The 23,311-nt window shown below is 34.1% G+C and overlaps 1 protein-coding gene across 8 annotated transcripts in view; it reads right to left on the bottom strand.

Annotated features, from left to right (window-relative positions):
* The window catches only part of AGK (acylglycerol kinase), a 95,646-nt gene that overhangs the window by 34,889 nt on the left and 37,446 nt on the right, over nucleotides 1–23,311 (bottom strand). For all 8 annotated transcript variants that reach the window (XM_037836005.1, XM_037836008.1, XM_037836004.1 and 5 more), the window contains 5 exons: nucleotides 17,563–17,602; nucleotides 15,722–15,801; nucleotides 11,235–11,310; nucleotides 2,984–3,076; nucleotides 1,319–1,351 (listed from right to left, as the gene is read on the bottom strand). In XM_037836005.1, the coding sequence (XP_037691933.1) occupies nucleotides 1,319–1,351; nucleotides 2,984–3,076; nucleotides 11,235–11,310; nucleotides 15,722–15,801; nucleotides 17,563–17,602 (322 nt within the window). The remainder of the gene's footprint in view (nucleotides 1–1,318; nucleotides 1,352–2,983; nucleotides 3,077–11,234; nucleotides 11,311–15,721; nucleotides 15,802–17,562; nucleotides 17,603–23,311) is intronic.

Consider the following 23,311-nt stretch of genomic DNA (forward strand, 5'->3'; position numbering starts at 1 on the left):
GTATTATTACTGTAGTCAGAAAAATCAGATGGAACAGAGAGGCACAGGAATATTCTCACTATGACAAAGTGACCTTGTATCCACCACCCCTGCACTTCCCTTCCCAGACCCCTAGACCAGTAACCAGATAATATTAATTGAACAGTCTGCAAAACAAGGCGGTCAATGAAAACAAAATGACTAAAATTTGGGAGAAATATGAGAATTCACTGATGGCTACTTGTTAAAAGAAATTTCATTAGGATAATAAGGGTCTTAAACATATTAGGTAATTCACTCCTGTGACAGAGAATGAATTAAATTGTCATGTTATTTGAAAAAAAATGCCGATAAAATTTGGCCAAGAACATCTCACATTTGTATAGTGGCTAATAACAGGTGAAAGTGCTTTATAAACTATCTCAAGTATAAATAAGGCAAAGAGAATAAGTAGGTTTGAGGAGACAAAGATAGTGGCATAGCAACTGATTTAATTAAATGTCACAAATATAATAAACACTGTAAGATTCCTAAAGACTATTTTGGTTACAATCTACTATATGCTACTTCAACTTTACCAAAGAGAATGAAAAAGATATTCTGTTGTCATTTATTTATGAAATATTTCAAACTATTGTAGAAAAGTACACAAAATAATGTCACAAACATCCATGAATTCAAGACTGAGATTTAACCAAAGTTAACATTTTGCCCTACTTGCTTCAGATTTTCTTTTTTTTTTTAAGAAATAAAATAATACAAATAGAGGAGATGTCTCCTCTCATCCTATTCTCCTCTCTCCCTTTCCAGAGGAAACCTTTATCCTGAAATAATAATACTATTATTCTTTTACTAAATATTTAGGCATCCATTAACAATATGTAGTTTATTTTCTGAATTTTAAAGCGTTGTAGAAATCCATAACATACTTGGGCAACCTGCGTTTATTATTAATATCTCTGAGATTTAGCCATGCAAATATTTATAGATATAATTCATTCATTATAATTGCTGTATGGCTTCTGGTATATGAACATACCATAATTTATTTGTGAAGGAATTCTTTAAAGAAAAGATTTAATAGGAGGATTTTACATTTTAAGCAATCATTGATAAAGCTATTGGATACCTTGGATTATCAAGCAGAAAAGTCCGCTATGGATTAATAAAAGTGTTCTATGACATAGGCAGCAATACTTTCCTTTCTAAAACCCAAGCAAGCCCAACTTGTGCCCTCCAAAAAATATAGAATGAGGAGAAAAAGTAAAATAAAAAAGTAAAGAGAGATAAAAAGAACAGAAAAGGAAAAGCTAAAATGCAATTATTCTTTAATGCTCACCTCATCTGTTCGTCGAAGAACTCCAGTAACAACCTACAAATATACAAAATATATATATATATATATAAAATAAACATGTATTTCCTTTATCATAAAAAAAATTGGATTTAATTTTCACGGACCATAAACTCATTTCTGTTTTCTTCCTAGAAACTATGTCAGAAGGGTACTGGATCTTAAAGCAATAGGATCACTGCTAAATGAGAGATTTTATTTTTAACCTAGGACCAATAATATGATAAAGATTAAGATAAAGTAATTATGCAAACTCCATGTTATATTATTAGCAAAATTGTGTTTTACGTTCTATAAATGGGTTTTAATGTGATATACAAATCAATTATACAAAAAAACCAACTTTACTACTATGAAGTACACATACAGGAAAATAAATAACACCTCGGAATACTCAGAGAAGCTGATGCTCAATAAGTGTCTCTTAGTGATGAATATGAAAACAAGAAGGATAGTGTTCCCTCTATTAAAAGATATTTTCAATTTCAGTTTTTTATGTAATTTATTTTTTTCTCTTTATAAATATATGTGTCTTATAGAAACTGTGAAATATACTTGAAGAAAAAATAGTTTTTTATCATCCCAACATGCAGGATAACATCACCTATTTATATTTTGGTACATTTCCCTCTAATGCTTTTTTCTAATCAAGGTATATTTTTATATGCCAAATTTGATGATACCAAATTTGATAACTTTCTTTAAAAGCATTCTGTAAAGTAAAGTCTAATTCAAACTACCTCCTTTTGTCTTCTACCCTCACTGACTTTCAGGAGTAAATGGGACTGCCATTCTTTGTTGGTATGCTATTAGTATTCTTCACACTTCATTAAAAAGCCATAAAAACAATTACAAGATCATTAGCACAGCCTTTTTAAAAGGTGCTTACTAAAACTCCCATAATTACTACATCAAACACAGGACAGTACCCTGTCTGCTGTTAGCTTCTGATCCCTGAAAAGCTGATGAAAACCACCAAACAGAGGCAAAATGAGGTATGGAATGACAGCAATTGAGAAGATTGCTACACTGGGCTCTTTAGAGTTTTCCAGTGTATAATGAGCATTCTACTTTGCTGTGTGGAAAGAATAGAAATTCCATGGCAATATACTTACTTACCTTATTGGACAAAGGTAAGTATTAAGGATATACAATTCTAAAATAAAGCATATGCATACATCTAGATCCCTTCTTATAAGTTATATTAGGAGATAACACTACCTATGATGGAAATGATGTGAGAACAGATACATACTTTTTTTAAAGGAATCTTTATTTAGGTTTATTTATAAGAAACATTCCTCACAATTGAAACTATCATTCTATCACTAACAGAGCTTCTTCATACATGTCTTCAAAATATAACAAGCTTATCCCACCACCACCATTTTATCTTCAGTTTTATTTGATTTTATCAAACTTAAATGTAACAAAAATCTATGTGCTGGATAGAGGGTTTGCATAAAGCAATGAAAGAAAAGTGCATGGGACAAATATAAAACTACACTTGTTTCAGACAGCAACAACCCTAAAAGAATGGATCACAAAGAAATAATTTCCTTAACTTATAACCACTTATGCCACTGCTCTAAGATATAATTTCCATTTTCCTCCCCTTCAAAATGGTTTCAAACAGAAAAACAGTCATACCTCCTGCAATGTCCCATCTCCTCCGGCAACAATGATAACATCTGTGTTTTCCATCAATTCCAGCAGTTTCTTGGCTTGGCCCTCATAATCTGTCTGAAATACAAAGGAAACCTCTGGTAGTTTTACCATCCTAGGACCACAAGGCCAAAGGTTAAATAATGTTAGAAATTTTCTTTAAAGTTTTACATTGAGTCTCTTCTTAAATTTTACACAATTGATAGACATGAAAAACTAAACAACTATCAAAGAAATTAAGTAATTATAGACATTTGGAGCTGGAACGGAACTCAGAAACCATCCACTCAGCTCCTTATTTACAAATAAGAAAACTTGGTGATTTGTCTAAGTTTATACAGCTAGCTAGTGAAAGCACTCATTTCCAGTCCAGTGCCAATTCCATTATATCATTCATCCAGTGCCTTTCATCCGAATGCACGAAGTCAAGTGAATTGCAAATGGGGAGAAGCAGATGTAATGAAAAGAGCGCAGATTTGGGAGCCCAAGAGACTAGATTAAATCCCAACTCTGCTACTTTTTAGCTGAGCAGCCTTAAACTCTCTGGATCTTAATTTCCTTATCACTGAAATTATGTATGTTGGTGAGGGGTAATAACAGCTTCCTTGCCTGAAGTACTTTGTAAAGCAGTATGTGAGGCAACCAGAGCAAGGTAACTGTTCATAGGAAGTACTGTATTAAATAAAAGGAGGTTATTATTGTTAAGAAATACAAGTATGATTCAAAGTAGTCACAAAGCAGTACCTAAGCCTTAACATTTTTACTGAGGTCATTTCATCTCAGATACATGCACAGACTTAAATGAACCATTTAACCCACTAATGATATGTACACCTCTGAAAGCAAACATAAATTAATACTAAAATAAAAATCACTCTCTCCAACTAACACTGCATTAGAAATTCTAATAGGCAAAAATTAAATATTTGGATTTCAGTTGGGTTAAAGAATCTGAGTCAACAAGTTCTAGCATAACATTAATTTGTGGTTAATACAAAGGGAAAAGGAAGCCCCTAAGCTAATACCATTCAATTGTATGATGAATAATCCTACTTTTTGTCCTAAAAATTAAATAACTGGCTTTATAGTTATATATTTGCAAATATTTGATTTTTTAAAAAAAAGAATATATTGTCAATCCCAAGTAAAAGGATGGTTTGTGAGTACCCAGAAATAGGTGATCATTAGGCATCCACATGGATTTGCTCAGAACAAGTCATTTCAGACTAACCTCATTTTCTTCTTTGACAGATTACTAGATTAGTAGATCTGGGAAATTAGACAAACACATTGTATCTGGTTTACAACAAGGTACCTGGCAAGTTATTTGATGATATCCCTGGGGACAAGGTGGAGAAATGTGGAAACAATATTCTAGAATACAATTAAGTGAATTAGTTACGAATTGAACGCCTAGATTTAATAGAGTGATGTCAAATTGTAGATTCCTAGTGACATTTCACTAGAGCTCTCCTTTCAGTCTTTTCTCACACATTATTTTATCAATAATGGAGATGAAATTTACTGATACAAAGCTGATGGTCTTGCCCTTCATTACTTCTTAACCTCATCCTTTGTCACTTTTCTCCCTTGCTCATTTCACTCCAAATGCAATGTTTCCTCAAACACGCCAAGAACACTCCCGCTTCAGAGCTTTTTTAAACTGCAGTATTCCTGGTCTAAATTCTCTTCCCTCAAGTATCTACATGATTCACTTAGTTCCTTCAGGTCTCTCTTTAATGGACACCTTTTCAGACCAGCCTTTCTTGACCACCTGAACTAAAATAAACAAACTCCATTACTTTTTGTCCCCTTAACTGCTGTATTTTTCTTTTAACACTCATTACCATCAGCAAATCTTAATTTTATTTGTATCCTTGTTGCTTTTCTATGTCCCTTCCTTTCAGACTCTGAATAGAAGTTCTTTGAGGACAGATAAGGAGCTTGTTTTGTTCAGATTGCATCTCCAATACCTAGAATAGGGTTTGGCTCAGAGTTGGCACTCAATAAATATTTGCCAAAAAAATTAATAAATGTGAATAGGTATATACATGAAAGAACCAAAATTCAAACAGATTTTGACAGGCTTAAAGAACAGACCATATTGAAAAGATTAAATTACTAGTGATAATACACTTGAGCTCTGATCTTGGGATGAAAATCCCAAATGCACCAAAACAGGAGAGGATGAAAAGTGCCTTAATGGTACACAGGAAAAAAGACACAGGAGCTTTAGGGGACCATGAGTCCAGTAAGAGTCAAAAACATGATACATCAACAACAACAAAAGTGTGAACTTAGGCTACTTGAAAGAAGAATAGCATTAGAATGAGGGACTTGTTGGTTCTGCTGTACTCTTCCCTGGCTAGACCATATCTGCAATGTTGTCATCAATCCTGGGCACTACAGTTTAAGAGAACAGAAGAACGCTAGAGAACATTCCGGAGAACTACCAAGATGGTGACAGAATTGAAAACATGACCCTTGTGAAGAAACGGAGATGTTTAAACTGAAGAAGGCTGAAGGCAGAAGGTCATGATAACATTCTTCATGTATTCCAAAGACTATTATACAGAAGGGTAAGGCTTGTTTCACAAGACCTCAAGGGACAGAACTAGGACTGAGGCTAGCAATTCTCAGTCCAACCACACATTTGAATCACCTGGGTTTGTTTTTTGTTTGTTTAGTTTTTTCACCACTGATGTGCCTAGACTACACGCCACATCAGTCACACTTGGGGAGTGAGACCTGAGGACTGATATTTTTTAAAAGCTCTCCAGATAATTTAATACTCAGCCAGTTAAGAACTACTGACCTATATGTAAAAGCTCCTGGGAAACAGATTTCTTCTCAAAATAAGGAAGACTATTCTAACAGTGCTATCCTAAGATGAAACAGATTGTCTTGGAGTGTAGTAAGTTTTATGTCAAGTGGAAGGAAGAGTTCAAGGTAGAAAACACATTTTAGAGTCAGACAGATCTGGGTGTAAGTCCCAGCTCTGACACCATTAGTTGTATAACTTTGGGCAGGTTTCTGGATGCGTGGATTCTCAGTTTCCTCCTTCATAAAATAAAGATAACACTCAACTTCAGTGGTCTTTTTTTGTGATTTAAATAAATTGACAATCTGAAGTGCTACAATTCCATTTCTAGCAGAATGGTAGACTAGGTACCCTGCCATTGAACATTAAAGCTGTAGAGTAAAATATTAAAAACATCTTTGATGCACAGATAAACTGGAATAAAGTAAGAAATACTCAAGTCAAAAACTAACACCTAAATAATAAATGCTTTGAGGGCATCTAGTGAACCAGGCAGACCTGAACTTTGGTTTTCAAAACTTCACCAGATTATAAGGAAAGGAGACAGAATCTCAGAACCTGCTCAAGGTGGGAAGTCTAGTAGAAGACTCACACTCCACCAAAAAAGCCAGGATCCAAAAGGGTATGTGCAGAGTTTACAGATGAATTAGAAATAAAGCTGACCTATCCCTACCCTTATTCCCATCCTGGGGGATAGGGGTGGAAGGTTAGGGATAGGGAGGAATCGTCCCTTAGAATTCATGACTTCAAGCTGGTCCTCACAAAAGTAAAAGACCCAAGTATGTGCTACCTGGGTAATCTGAAAAACTCAAGCTAATAATTTAAATTAAAGAGCTCCCAGGACTTCCTTACTTGATACACAATATGAAGGACACAATATTCTTTCTGTGGAATTTATGCTAAAAACATATAACGTGAATCAAATCACAGCAAGACCTAAATTGAGGGACACTCCACAAAATAAATGATCTGAACTCTTCAAAACTATGAAGGCCATGAAAGAAAAAGATAAGACTGAGGAACTTTTTTTAGATTAAAGTTACCTAAAGAGACATGACAACTAAATGCAATATGTGATCCTAGATTGGATCCTGGACCAGAAAACTTATTTTTTCTTTTATTATAAAGGACATTAGTGGAACAATTGATTTAATTTAAATTCTATAGATTAGGTAATAGTACTACATGAATGTTAACTTCCTGATTTTGATAATTATTCTGTTATATGTAAGACAGTATCCTTGTTTTTGGAAAATATTAATAATTATGGATAAATAGATATCATTTCTGCAAATTACTTTCAAACACTTCAGAAAAATAATAGTAATTATGCATTTGTGTATGTATATATAGAAAGAGTGATAGAGCAAACATGGTAAAATATTAATATTTGGGGAATCTGAGTGAAGTGCATATGGGAGTTCTTTGCATTATTTTTGTAACTTTTCTGTAAGTCTGAAATTATTTCAAAATAAAAGTTAAAAGAAAGGAAAGGAAATAAACCCAGCATAAAACAGCAGTTTCTACTGAAACATAAGAAAACAATGGTACTTATAACAATTTTTAATCCCATCCTTTTAAATATCTATTTTCTATGTATGTTTTATAAAGCACATATTAGTACTTTTATATAGTTTATAAATATCTTAAATTATAAAAATAATAAATGGTTCCCAAGAAATTTGAACATGAGTTAGGTAACATTAGACGATATTAGAGAATTGTTATACTTGTTGCTTATAATGACACTGTGTTTATGTAAAAAAAAGTATCCTTATTTTTTTCAAAATGCATATTGAAGCATTTAGGAGTAAAATGAGATAATGTCTGTAATTTACTCCAGGGAATCCAGCTACCATGTGAAGATGACTAGTGAAGACACATGGGCCAGACAACAACCAGCATCAACCTGCCAGATACGTGATGAAGGCATTTTAGACCATACAGTCTCAGTCATGGCACTGAGGAATCCAAGCAAAATCAGCACAAGAAGAATCCCAAACACAGACTGCTGACCAACAGAATCATAAACAGAAAAACAGTTGCTGTCTGAAGGCACTATGTTTGCAGGCAGTTTGATATGTTAGATAATTGATACAGAAATAAACAAAAATATATCAAAAATTACAATAAATGTTAATGGACTAAATAGTCCAGTTGAAAGACAGTCAAATTGGATTTGTAAAATATCCTGTTTTCATGACTTCACCAAGGATACATCTAAAATATAAGGATACAAAAAATGTTAGAAGTAAAGGGACGCAAAAATTATGCCAGGCAAAAAACTAACCAAAGGAAACTCATATAGTTACTATTAATACCAGGTAAGGTAGACTATAACAAAAGGAACTACTAGCACTAAAGAGATTCACTCTATGAAAGGTCAAACCATGAGAAAAATAAAATAATTCTAAGAGTTTACCTACTTATAGCCTCAAAATATAAAAAGCAAAAGCTAAGCAAAATACAGAGAGATAACAGACAACCACAACCAGTGGGGGACTTCTAACACTCCTCTTGCAATAATTTATAGATAGAACAGATGATAAAAAACAATGAAAACACAGAAGATTTGAACCACAGAATTAACAGACTTGATTGAATGGACATATATAGAACAAGTACCCAGTAACTGATGGATATTTTTTTTAGGAACATATAGAATGCATAGAGTATTTGTGGAAACACATCACATGCCAGACCATAAAAAGTCTCAATGAACTTTAAAACAATGGAATTACACAGTTCACATTCTCTTACCATAATAGCAACTAAATCAGAAATCGCTAACAAAAAAAATTAATTAGAAAAACTTTAAATTTGGAAAACTTAAAACATGTCTAAATAACTTACAGGTCAAACAAAAACCATGATGGAATATTTAGAGATATTGAAAATATTATATATCAAAACTTATAGGATGCAGTTGAATCAATATTTATAGAATGAAATTTATAGCCTTAGATGCGTGCAATAGGAAAGAAGGGAGAAAATTAGTGAACTAAATATCCAAGCTAGAATGTTAGAAAAAGAGCAGGAGAAAACAAAATGAAGGAAAGAATACAGACAAGACCAGAGATTAATGAAACAAACATGAAAGAATCAACAGCCAAAAAAATGGCTCCTTGCACAGATTAATTAAATTGACTAACACCACACATGACTACTGAGGAAAAACAGAGAAGGTAAAAATAATATTAAGAAAAAAAATGGTATATTACAGATGCTACAGAAATTTAAAAGTTAAGAAGAGGATATTATGAACAACTTTATGCCAATAAATTTGAAAACGTAGATGAAATGAACAAATTCCTTGAAAAATTTACCTGACCAAAATTAATTTAAGAAGAAATAGGATTTGAATAGTCTGCAATTTAATATATAATTAAAATCTTCCCTCAAAGAAAGCTCTAGGTCCATATGGTTTTACCTGTGAGTTCTACTAAACATTCAAGAAATACAAAATAGCAGTCTTATATAACCATTCTAAGTCCTATCATACGTAGAGAGTATGGTACATTACAGGTACTCAAATAAATGCTCGTTTTCTTACCCTTTCTTCTATCCCTGAAGGTGCACAAACTTGAAGACCATGTTTCAGAGAAGTTGGAGAAGAGAGTTCAACACTGCACGGTTGTTAGGGATTGAATCATGTCCCCCACAAAAGGCATGTTCAGTTCCCAACCCCTGTTCCTATGGGTGTGAATCCATTTGTAAATAGGACTTTTGAAGATGTTAACGTGTGCCCAAACTGAATGAGGTGGGCCATAATCCAATATAGCTAAGGTCCCTATAAGCAAAGGAATTGGACACAGAGAGAAGCCATGGGAGAAGCAAGAAGCTGGAAGTCAATGGAACCCAGAAGAGAAAGAAGATACCACCATGTGCATTGCCATGTGACAAAGCCAAGGAACCCCAAAGACTGTCAACCAGCCGAAGATACCAATCCTCAATCTGAAATTGTAAGCAAATAAATTCCTGCTCTTAAGCAAACCTATTGTATATTTGTTTTAGCAGCTGAGAAACGAAATGAATAGTAAACTGGACTAAAAGACCTTTTAATCTCTATGATTTACTGAAACTATGTATAAGATTAAAAATAGGATAAGCACAGACATTATAAGCACAGTAACAGAGTGATTTTCACCAAATACACACTCACATATACACCCATTCATATTTCACTTCAAAGTCAACAAAGTAGAATCTTGAGGCATCCTCTGACATAGCACAACTCCTAATTTTTTTTGTTCACTCTTTTTTATTGAATTGTGGGAACATATATACAATATAAACTTCCCTATTTAACCCACTCCCAAGTATATCATTCAATAGGACTAATCACATTCACAATATCATGGTACTCTCACCATTTTCCATCACTAAAGCTTTCTTATCTCCCCAAACAGAAACCTTATACTCATTATGCATTCCCTCTGCCCTCAACCCTGGTAACCTATACTCTAATTTCTGTCTCTATGAGTTTACATATTCTTCAATATTTTCTTTGTAGTTACCACAGGGCTTAAATTTAACATCCTAAATCTACAGCAATCTCATTTGCTCTGATACCAACTTTAACTTCAATAATATATACAAACTATGTTCCCCCAACCCCTATGTAGTTCTTGTCACAAATTACATATTTGTACATCATGAGTCCAAAACCACTGACTTATCATTATATTTTACGCATTTGTTTTTTAGATCCTGTAGGAAGTGAATAGTGGAATTACAAACCAAAAACACAATAGCACTGGCATTTATATTTACCCATGTTGTTACCCTCACTGGAAATCTTTATTTCTTCATGCAGCTCCTATTCAATTGTCTAGTGTCCTTTTCTTTCAACCTGCAGAACTCTCTTTAGTATCTGTTACAGGACTGGTCTAGTGGTAATGAAGTTTCTCAGCTTTTGTTTAGCTGGGAATGTCTTAATTTTTCTCTCATTTTTGAAGGACTGTTTTCCAGATATAGAATTCTTCATTGGCAATTTTTTACTTTCAGTACTAACTTATTTTTGTACCCTTTTTCTCTTACCTAAATCTCTACAAATTTTTAAGTTTTACAATTTAAAATTCCTCAACCAGAAAGAAAAATGTTTACCTATCTGTGAAACTACCAAGAAATTAAATTCTTTTAACTTGAAGGTTTAATATTTTCAGGAAAAGAATTCTGACAGGTATAACAGCTTCCATCTTCCAAGAGATAATAATCCCATATCCTATTTCTCAAATGAAAGGTATCAAGTTTTCCATGCCTCAATCTAATCCTATTCTGAAAATGAAAAGCCAGCTATTTTGAAAGATCAAAATTGCTTTTATTAACGATCAGAACAAGGACACAACACTGATTTCTTTGCTCTTGTATTTTGAAATAACCAGGGTAAAATAAACACTTTTGAGCTGTTCTCACCTTAACGACAGTCACATCCATGCCTGATAAGTGTAAAATTGGGGCAGCATTTTTTTCAAATAGAGTCCTGGCTTTACTGTAGACAAAGGAAAAAAAGACAAATATTTTAACATGAATTCCTCAACAGGGAGAATAAAAAGCCCAGAAAATAAAAGAATAGACTATGGAGCACAGGTTTCCTTTGCTCAAATACAGAAAGTTTAACAATGAGTAATGAATTACCATGGATAGAGAAATAGACTCTTTCACTCTGGAGCCTCCAGGGATTTGCCCCTTGTCTATTACTGTAAGCTCTTACCCATTTAGGATGCTTAGAGTTCACAGTCTAGGTCCCTTTGAGTACGAATATACACTAGATATGGCTCCACTCAGGCAACAATGTTTGGTTCATTCAAGTGCTTACTGAGCATCTACTATGTGCTAGACACAGGTTTAGAAGGCAGGGATACAACATGATAAAGCAGACAAAAATACTTATCCTCATGGAATTTATGTTTTGTGGTAGAAGGAGGGGGATATATTTACTGTAACATTTTCATAGGGCCTGAGGAAAGAGATTGAACCAAACAGAATCACTGCTTAATTCTAACTCAGTATACCTAGCTTTTTGGAGAGAAATCAATCATTTTTAGTAATTTCAAATGCTAGGGGTATCTCCATTTCTTGAGTTTTAAATCTGTAGTGAAATCCCTGGAGACAGAGCAAAAATCTTTTCCATAAAGGTAGAATTTCTGCTAGGAAAGGGAAATGCTAGAAATTATCTAATTTAACTATAGGATAATTGATCAAAAGTTTGTCCTAAACTCTCAAGCACATTCAGCCTTTCTCTGTGTTCTCCTAGCATTTTATACAAATATCTGTTAATATCTTTCACACTGAATGATGATTAGAGATTTGCAAGACTGTCTTTGGGACTATATTGGAAGATTTGCAAAAGCAATCACCAAATCTTTTTAATCCTTTGACTCTCCTGGTATCTAGGATAATGTCTAGCACACTTAGAAGGCACTTAATAAGCATCTGATGAGTTAATGCACAAATGACTAAACTTCCCCTAATGTATATATATAAACTCTGAGGAAAAGCAAAAGCCACCATTTTGATGTCTGGTAATGAGAGAAATAGTTACACAGCTCTTATAAGAGTTTGTATATTTCTCATATTTCTGAAGTATTGTGCACATCCTTCTGGTGGTGACTCTTGTCCAATTCAGGTCAGGATTCAAAAACACAGCTTAGGAATCAAGGGAAAATATTCTTCCTCACTCTCCTTCCCAGAGGTATAGTTTCAAAGTTGAATACATTTGAAAACATACCAACTAGGTTCCCTGTCTTTTACCCAAGTTATTTTCAACTATCACACAAGTTAAAAAAAAAAAAAAGAAAGAAAAAGAAAAAGAAAAACTAGTATTTCCAAAACAATCCATGTCAAACATCTAACTTTTAGATTCACATTAGCTCAGTCCTCTTTCCATAAAAGAACATTTTTTTTTTACCAATACTTTGACTCTGAAGTCTTTATTATTAGAAAGAGATGCAAAAGTTGCTAATGAGGAGCATGTATAGTTACACACAGATCAAATGCAACATTCTTTAAATTTTAAACTAAAAAGAAATCAGAAAAGTAATAGGGCATTCCTTATAAATTTGAACAAATTTTCATAAGAACTATCAAAAAGAATGTCTCAAACTAAAGGCCTACCTGAGTATGTAATTAGCAAATTAACAAATACCCTCTTCCTTTTCTACTGCTCTGAATGATTATTATAATGGGCATGAAAGGCCAAATGGAAATTTCTCCTTTCCAGTTTACCATTTCTGGGATCCCTAACCCAACAATAAAGGGCTGAGCTAGTGATACTACAAACATTTCTCCACCCAGGGTTGCTTTCATTACTGGACTGATAAGAAAGAAAGAATCAATTGGAAGAGGATCAACTCTATATCCAAGAAGCAAACTCTAGAGGAAGTCTCAAACTGACCTATCCATCAGTCACAACAAATCTGTAACCTCCTCTAAGTTAGTTTAAGAAATAAGACTTGAACACTTCACGACACAATGGGTATAGAAAATCTCTAAAATTTTGTTCTTCTTCTAGTGTTCCATATGAAAGATTAAAGAATAAGTATTACCAGTAAGAAATGCATTATTTATTATATAATTAAGGGTGAAATAGCACCAGGGATAAATAAAATCCTTATGTACTTATAGCAATTTCCAAATTCACACACAAACAAAAAATAATTACTCTTTAATGTATTATTTACTAATGCTAAACCCGCAATTATCTTATTTCTTAAAGCTCTTATGCAGTTTTAAACCAGTACTACATAATGAAATAGCTTCATGATAAATTATAAATTATATATCAGGGCAGAGCCAAGATGACAAAAATAGTACAGTTAAATACAGAAAGCACTATTTTTTAAAAAAGCTGAATTTTCAGAGTAGCTGCTTCCTAGGAGCATGCAGGGATTCAACCTGTTAAAGGAGACAATGCCTTTAAGAAAAGAAAGCTACTTTCGTTTAGTGGTAGTTTCAGCTTTTCTTCAAACAAAGGACCCACCTTTAAAAATGCATATGTAAGTAAAAGTGCAGTTTTAACTTGCATTAAAAGTAAAACTATAAATGCATCTTAGAAGTAGGCTTAAATAACCATAAATTTCTTCATCAGAAATTACCAAGTTACTAACTTACTAGGTTTCTAAAGCAATAGGACATAGGACATAGAACAGTTATACTAAAGTAGACAGAAGGAGAGGTACAGCTTCAGGGAAGGATGGCAGAGCACAGCAGAGAATGTTTTGAACCCAGCATATAGGTCAATAGTAACAATACCAGCTGCTTATATTTCTTTTACTGAGTGCTTACTATGCACTGGAAATGACACTAAACACTCATAGGCATTATCTCATTTAATCCTAAAGGACATAACCTATATGGTAATTTTACAAGGAACGCACTATTACTTTTCTGATTTTACATACTGTTAAATAAAATAAAATGGTTGCCTGCCTTGGGCATTTCCCAGGAGTGACCCCTTTCCAAGAAAGGACAGGGATCTTTCAAAAGACAAAACAATTGATTACAGGGATGGGACTTTCCAAGAAGCAGAACATTCCCATAAAATTGCAGTTTGAACAACACTTAGGCACTTAGTATTAAGCCAATTTGGGTCCAGTAGAGATAGTGTATCAGAAATGGATAAGTATATGACACTAATCATGCACATCTGTTCCCCAGTGTGTAAGACCTTCCTATGTAATAAGAAACTTAAATGTCAACCAAGTATTTTAACTTCACACTTGAAAATCCTCTAAGTTCCTTTTTAAGTGGTTATGACCAGACGGCTGTGACCAGATGGCTATTGAGACTCGCACTCCAATTTCCCAGGTTTGAAATCTCTCTGCTCAAGAGTTTCTCTTTCAATAAACCTGCAGCTTTGATTATATTGGCAACTTTGTTTCTTTTGACAAGATGAATAAACTGAGGATTTAAGAAGTCAAAGCCCACATTGAGTTCTCTGCTACCTTCTACCACAAGCCATCACTGACTATTTAACTGATTATCTTGCATATTTTGATTGCATTGTGTCAGGACCCATTTATTTGCTGGTTGCATTTAGTAGCAGTATTAAATGAAAGTGATCAATAGACATTATGATTGGAGTGCTCATGGGGAACAGGAGAGGCTCTAACAAAGTCAGGCAAACATGATTCAATTAGACAGGGTAAGGAAGCCAATTTAGACAACCTTTAGGTAAAAATGTTAAACTACTGAATTAAAAGGAAATAAGGTATCGTTTGTTCACATATCTACAAAGCCATGCTCACTAGCTCCCAAGAAGCAATTAGAGAAACATCCTGACTTAATAACCCGAGTTTTATTCCAGAAAATAGTAACCTTATCATTTGCAATCTGGCCACAACTATTCATCATACTTTAACTCCCACAATTCCCTTGATGACCCTTTCAGGCCAGGCAGACCAGTTTACAGACTTGTACTTTATCATAACAAGGCCACTTCTGTCTCTAGGCCCATGATCATTTCCTCAGCCAATAAGAATAAGCGTTCTCCCTCTTCTTACTTGATGCTTCCATCAAGACATAGCTCAAGGTTCACTTCTTTTGGAAAAAAATGTTTCTGACCACCCAAGCCCACAGTACTGTTAGCCATCTCTGAAGTACATAAAAAGATGGCCTAACGATTTATGCCACGGCAGCAGAGCAGTTGTTCCCAATGGTACTACTTCCAAGAAAAGGCTTCTTTGAGTGTGTTATTATTAAACTTCAATTAAACAAGATTGTTAAACAACAATTATTCTATAATTATGTTATTGTTAATTGTTATTTCTACATTATAACTGAATCTTGTTAACAGAAGAGAACTGAACCTAATTCTTTCAACCTTACTAGATGCCTGAAATTTCTGTTATTTTTTTCTCCTTAGGAAAACCAAATATATAACAAATCATAAACTGATCTACCCTTTGCAAGCTGCAGGATTGAGAAAGACAGTTGCCTTCTTCACTTGTGCATTAGGAGGAATGAGTTGATTGCCAAACACCTAAAAAGGAAAAATAAAGAAGTTTAAATAAATGCCCTCTTTCTCAGTTAGTGACCATATTTTAAAATGGTCAGCAGATACTGTATCTACTCTGTGAGAAAAAATGTCCCTTCATGATCTCTTATTAATAAAAATACCATAAACAAACAAACAAACAAAAACTTCTATAATGGAATAAAAAGTTCTGCTTCACCTACTAGGAGTAAGTCACCTTTTTTTCTCTACAAGATATGGTGAGGTTTATACACATGACCAGTAAGGCCATAGTCAGTCAAAAAGGAAGTTCAAACTGTGTGTCTTGTTTTCAGAGTACAATCTTTTTCTCCTTCAATTTATTACTAAAATTTATTCATAAGGAATCTTAGTGTTTACCAGTTAATCTTCATACCATTACACATATAAAAATTCAACCTAATACTCTATTTATCCCTTCTTTGCAAACTTTATGGCAACTAAATAGCATCAAATAATAAAGGACAACAAATCTAATACTTACTAAGCACCCAATATTTGCCACTTTCACACACATTATTCTTAGTTCTCAGAAATAGTGGAAGTATTACATAATTCCATTTTTACATATTAAAGAACCAAGGTTCAGAAAGATTAAGCGACTCAAAGATATTCAGTTAAAAAATTATAGGCCTAGAATTTACATCTATCTCCAAAACTTCTAACCCCAAATCAATTACTTGAATTGATTTCTAAAACAACTTAAAGCCATGTGAAATAAAACATTTAAACAAGAAAGTAGTTAAGTTCTTAAAAGGCAAATTTAAAACTTAGATCATAATCACTAAAGAGATGAATTTATTAATAGTGTCTATTGTTATTGTCATCCATGAAAACATTTAGGAAATAAACATATGGTTTGCCACCCACTGTCTCCTACTAAATGCATCATTCATTTGACATTTATGACTTTCATGTTTCTTTTTTGGTATCTCTGACATCATACGCTTAAATGGCATACAACAAAAAGGCAACTCAGTAAGGAAATTCATCTGCAGGTATATGTACAAATTTGGAGGGGGAGGGAAGAACAAAAATGTGGTGTTAAACTTAAAAGGATTTACAATTCAATTACAAACAATACAGTCAGATAAATGGAAAATTAAATATAGTATCATGTGACTAAGATAATAATTAGCACATGGTATGAATAAGCTGAGCTAAAGAGATGGGCTTTAAAAATATGAATCAAGAGCTTTAATTAAGAGTTAACTTTTATCTGGTTCTTTCTGATGTAAGGCAAATGTTCAGAGATAGACTGTGGTGATGAACGCATAACTATGTTATCATACTGTGGACAATGGATTGTATATCATGGATGATTGTATGGTGTGTGAATGTATTTCAATAAAACCGAATTTAAAAAAAAAAAAAAAAAAAGAGTTAACTTTTAGAGGTAACACCTGTTCTGAATCGATATCCTTAGGGGATGATTCAGGGTTCACCCAGATCTTCAAAGGACAACTGCAGACATGAACAAATTCCCAAAGCTCCAGCCAGTCCAGTTATGTGTTCCTGGGAAGTAAACAAGTCTAAATGGGTGGGCACTAGAACTGCTCTTCAACAGATGGTTAACTTCCTTATGTTCTACTCAGAGTTGGCTCTCAGCTTGATTCATCCCCTGATAGTAGAAAAAAATAGCCAAACTGTACTGATGCAAGGCACTATGCAAGTCCCCTGGAATAGCTTCAGTTTTCTCCACAATAGAGATAAGGTAAGCTTTAATTTTATGACATTAAACGGCATTACCTGAGCTTCTTGACAGGCTGCTCTCCTTAGTAGGTTATCACTACCAAAGTAAACAAGAGAATAAATATTAGCTTTTAATAGTAGGTTAAGAGCCAAACAAATGAAACAATTGTTAAAAAAAAATATGTACCTCTCCCCTGCAAAATGCCAAGTAAAAGCTTCTTTAAGACCTGACAACAAACCATGGGCGCATGTGAAGACTACTTTCTCTGAATGATACCGTTTCAAGTACTTCTATATTGTGGTAGGCAGGGTAATAGTCTAGCATAGATGTCCATGTCCTAATGCTTGGAACCTGTGAATATATTCCTTACATGGCAAAAGGAATTCTGCAGATGTGATTTAAGGTTAGGACCTTGAAATGGGAGATTATCGTGAATTATCCAGGTGTGTCCAACCTAATCGCGTGTACTTAAAAGCAAAGAATCTTTCCTGGCTATAGTCAGAGGGAGACGGGACTATGAAGAATGGTCAGAGAAATGCAATGTTGCTGGCTTTGAAAATGGAGGAAGGGGGCCACAAGCCAAGGAAAGTGGCAGCCTCTAGAAACTGGAAAAGGCTAGGAAATAGATCATCCCCTGCAGACAGAAAGGAACACAGCCCTTGCTGATAACTTGATTATAGCCAGTGAGCTGTGTTGAATTTCTAATCTACCGAACTTTGTGTTGTTGCAAACCACTAAGCCTGTGGTAATTTTTTATGATAGCAATAGAAAACTAATACACATATCCTGCATTTTTCTTATCCAGTAGAAACTACTTGGATCATTTGTCAGAAATAGTTAGGTTGCTTCTGCTACTGTTTTATCCAAACACCTCATTTTTTATATCACAGTCAGACACTCAATTATATTATAAATGGAAATTTTGGGCATGAGGCAATACTTTGGCTTGTGAAAATGAAAGTCAGAATATGCTCATCTGAAAGAATATGTTCATCTATTTAACAAAAAGGTCTCTAAAATGTGTTTATGCCACAATCCCATAAGAACACTTCACATTGTTCTGTTTGCCTGCAGGGCTCCAGAATCTTCTCTACGTAAGTGTCAGTGCTGGCACATGTTGCTGATATTGTTAAGATAATAACTTCAAGCTGCTTAATGACAGCTAAGAAAACCAATACTCAGAAAAGATGATCACTATCCAATTTATAGAAAAGAATTTAAAAGAAGAAACTTATCTTACCTATATTCTTTCTCTCTAGATCCTTTTAACATCAAAGACTTTGAATTTTGCATTTGAGAGTAATTCAAATCTATTGTTACACTTAAGGCTGAACTAAACTAAATTAAAATAAACAACCTTCTGCTCTTTGCCCAGTTGCAGTCCAAGCCTGCTTAATGACTTTCTCCTAGAGCTAGGATAGAAAACAATCCCTCAACTTCATAGAGCAGTAAGTTGCAGTAAGAAAATACTATCCATAAGGAAGTATCAATGCTGCTCATCTAAAACTGAAGAACAAAAAAGTCCACGTTGTTCTCTAGCAAAGATTTTAGGGGACCAGTCCCTTGTGATTTTATGAAATCCAGTCTATGAGGCAGCCTTTACAGCCAGGCTCAGTCACCACTTGCTTGAATAACACTGCTCCACTATTACTCAGGTGGCAAAAGAGACTTACAGTTCTCCTCCCTCCACCACCCAAGATACACAAATATTCATATTTTGCTTTGCTCCCTGCATCCCTCCCCATCAGTCACTCTCAGCAAATCATTCTAACATTAACAAAATATATGTATACTATGCAATGAGGACACAAACTAGTAAATATTTTAGAATAATTAACATATAGATAACCCTTCATAGTTTACTTGATGCTTCACAGTTATTACCTTAAATACACTGAAGAGGTAAAATACTGAACCCTGATCATAAAATAAAATATGTTCTTTGTAGCAAAGCATTCCCTGAAATAGGCTTATGCCCACGCCCTTTATCCAGCACCCACACTACCCAGGAATACAGCTTCAGCCTCGCATAGTTATGCTTCTCCAACCACCTGCTTTTAATGTTTTTTTTCTAGTAGGCTGTTTTTCACCTGTGCCTCTTAATCTCTTATCCTATAAACTCGTCCTGTATATTACTCTGTACAAATCCTCCATGTTTCTGTAAAACCTACGTACCTGTCTCTACATCTGTGGTGGGTTGAATAGTGGCCCCAAAAAGATATGTCCAAGTCCTAACCTCCAGTACCTATGAATGTGACCTCATTTTGAAATAGGGTCTCTGCAGATGTAATCAAGATAAGGATCTTGAGAGAAGATCATCCTGGATTAGAGTATGCCCTAAATCCAATGATGAATATCCTTATAAGAGACAGACAAGAAGACACAGAAACACAGGGGGAAGGCCATGTAAATAGGTCACATGAAGACAGAGGTAGCAGTTATGCTGCCACATACCAAGGAATATCAGGAGTCTCCAGAAGCTGGAAGAGGCAAGGAAGGATTCTCCCCTAGAAACTTTGAAGAGAGTAACACCCTGTTGATACCATGAAAAGAAAGAAAAAAGAATAATAAAAGTGAAAATAGGCTAAGACAACCTCTGGGACATCATCAAGTGTACCACTATATGCATTATGGGAGTCCCAGAAGGAGAAGATAGAGAGAAAGGAACAGAAAGAACAGTCAAAGAAATAATGACAAAGAACTTCCCACACTTAGAAAATCCATGAATATGCACATTCAAGAAGCTCAGAGAATACCAAACAGGATAAACATGAATAAAAATATATCCCATCATATACTGATCACACTATTGAATGCAGAGGACAAGGACAGAGTTTTGAAAGCTGCAAGAGAAAACCAAGGTGTTATGTACAAGGGAGTCGCAATTAGACTGAGTGCCGAATTCTCATCAGAAACTATTGAGTCAAGAAGAAACAGGTTGAAGTATATAAAGTGCTGAAAGAAAACAACTGCTAACCAAGAATTTTAGATGTAGTGAGATTTTCTTTCAAAATTTTGAGGGAGAGATTAAGATATTCCCAGAAAAACAAAAGCTGAGGGAGTTTACCACCACTAGACCTGCCCTACAAGCAATGCTAAAGGGAGTTCTTCAGACTAAAAGGAAAGGACACTAGACAGTGATACAAAGTGGCATAAAAAAATAAAGACCTCTGGTAAAGGTCTATTTGTATAATTATAAACAGTACTATTGAATTGTATTTTTTGGTATTAACTCCATTTCTTACTTCCTACAGGTACTAAAATGCAAATGCATAAAATGTAAAGGTAAATCCATGATTTGGAGCATACAGTGTACAAAGATATAATTGGTAACAAGTACAAAAAAAAAAGCGGGGCCATGAAGGGGTATAGGAAAAGTATACGTGCATGTTACTGAGGTTAAGTTGATATGAAACCAAATGTGATTGTTATATATTTAGGATGTTAAATTTTAACTCCATAGTAACCACAAGGAAAATATATGAAAAATATATCAAGAAATGAGAAGGCACTCAATATGGTAAAACATATAAAAAATATATATCTAAAAGTAGGCATTAACAGAAGAATAGAGGAACAAAAACGGTATAAGACTTACAAAGACTAAATAGCAAAATGGCAGATCAAAGTCCTACAGTATCAGTAGTGACTTTAAATGTAACTGGGTTAAACCCTCCAGTCAAAAGGCAGAGACTGGCAGAGTGGATAAAAAAGCATGACCCACAGGCTGTCTGCAAGAGACTCAACTTATATTCAGAGACACAAGTGGATTGAAACTGAAAGAATGGAAAAAAAAAAAAATCCCATGCAAGTAGTAGCCAAAAGAGAGCTGGGGTAGCTATACTAATATCAGATAAAAGAGACTTTAAGTCAAAAACAGTTATGAGGGACAAAGACAGTCATTATATAGTGTTAAAAGGGATCAATTCAGCAAGAAGATGTAGCAATTATAAATATATATGCACCTAAGAGCAGAGCTCCAAAATATATGAAGCAAATACTGACAGATTTGAAGGGAGAAATTGATGGTTCTATATTAATAGTAGGAGACTTTAATACACCACTTTCAATAATGCATAGAATATCTAGAGAAAAGTCAGTAAGAAAATACAAGACTTGAACAATGCTCTAAACCAACTAGACTTAATAGACATATATAGAACACTTTACCCATCAAAAATAGAATGTACATTCTTCTCAAGTGCACATGGGTCATTCTGAAGGATAGACCATATGTTACATCACAAAATATGTCTCAATAAATTCAAAGATAATGAAGTCATACAATGTATCTTCTCCAGCCACAATGGAAAGAAGCTAGAAATCAGTTAACAGGGGAGAAATGGAAAATTAACAAATATGTGGAAATTAAACAATGAACTCTTAAACAACCAATGGGTTAAAGGGGATATCACAAGGGAAATTAGAAAATATCTTGAGAGGAATGAAAACACAACACACTAAAACTTATGGGATGCAGCCAAAGCAGTGCTGAGAGAGAAATACATAGTTCAAAATGTTTACATTAAAAAAAAAGAAGAAAGATTTCAAAGCAGAGATCTAAACTCAAAACTAGAGGAACTAGAAGAGAGCAAATCAAACCCAAAACAAGCAGAGGATGGGAATAAAGATTAGCATGGAGACAAATGAAATAGAGAACAAAAAAAATAATAGAATCAGCAAAACCAGAAGTCGGTTGTTTGAAAATATCAAAAAAAAATTGACTAACCTTCAGCTAGACTGACTGACTGAAGAAAAAGAGAGGACATAACAAATATCAGAAATTAAAAGGGAACATTACTACCAACCTCACTGAAATAAAAAGGACTATAAGAAGATACTAGGACAACTGTACTCCAGTAAATTAGAGAACCTAGATGAAATGGGAAAATTCTTAGAAACAAGAAGAAATAGAAGATTTCAACAAACCAATAACTAGTAGAGATTTAATCTGTAATAAAAAACCTCCCAACAAAGAATAGCTCATGACCAACCAGATGGCTTCTAGGAGAATTTTACCAAACATTCCAAGAAGAATTAACACCAATCCTGCTGAAACTCTTCTAACAAACTGAAGAGGCAGGAACATTCCCTAATTCATTCTTTGAGGCCAACATCACCTTACAGCAAAGCCAGATAAAGATATCACAAGAAAAGAAAAACAGACCAATATCTCTTATGAATACAGATGGAAAAATCCTTAACAAAATACTAGCAAATGGAATCCAAAAGCACATTAAAAGAATTATACATCATGATCACATGGAATTTATCCCTGGTATGAAAGGGTGGTTCAACATAAGAAAATCAATTAATGTAATATATCACAGAAACAGAATGAAGGAAAAAATCCACATGATAATCTCAACAGATACAGAAAAGACTTTTAACAAAATCCAGCACCTCTTCTTGATAAAAACACTTAGAAAACCAGGAATAGAAGGAAATTACCCAAACACAATAAAGGGAATATATGAAGAATCCAGAGCTAACATCCTACTTAATGGTTAAAGACTAAAATCTTTCCCTCCAAGATCAGGAACAAGACAAGTATGCCCACCATCACCACTGTTATTCAACTTTATACTGGAGTTCTCGCTAGAGGAATTAGGCAAGAAAAAACATCCAGACTGCAAAGAAGAAGTAAAACTTTGCTTATTTGTAGATGGCACGATCCTATATACAGAAAACCTGAAAAATCCACAACAAAACCCCACAACAAATATATGAATTTAGCAATAAGGAAGTGTACAAGATCAACAGCAAAAATTAATAGTTTCCATACATAAGTAATAAACAATCGGA

This window comes from Choloepus didactylus, chromosome 5, assembly GCF_015220235.1.
Source record: "Choloepus didactylus isolate mChoDid1 chromosome 5, mChoDid1.pri, whole genome shotgun sequence".
NCBI classification, from domain to species: domain Eukaryota; kingdom Metazoa; phylum Chordata; class Mammalia; order Pilosa; family Megalonychidae; genus Choloepus; species Choloepus didactylus.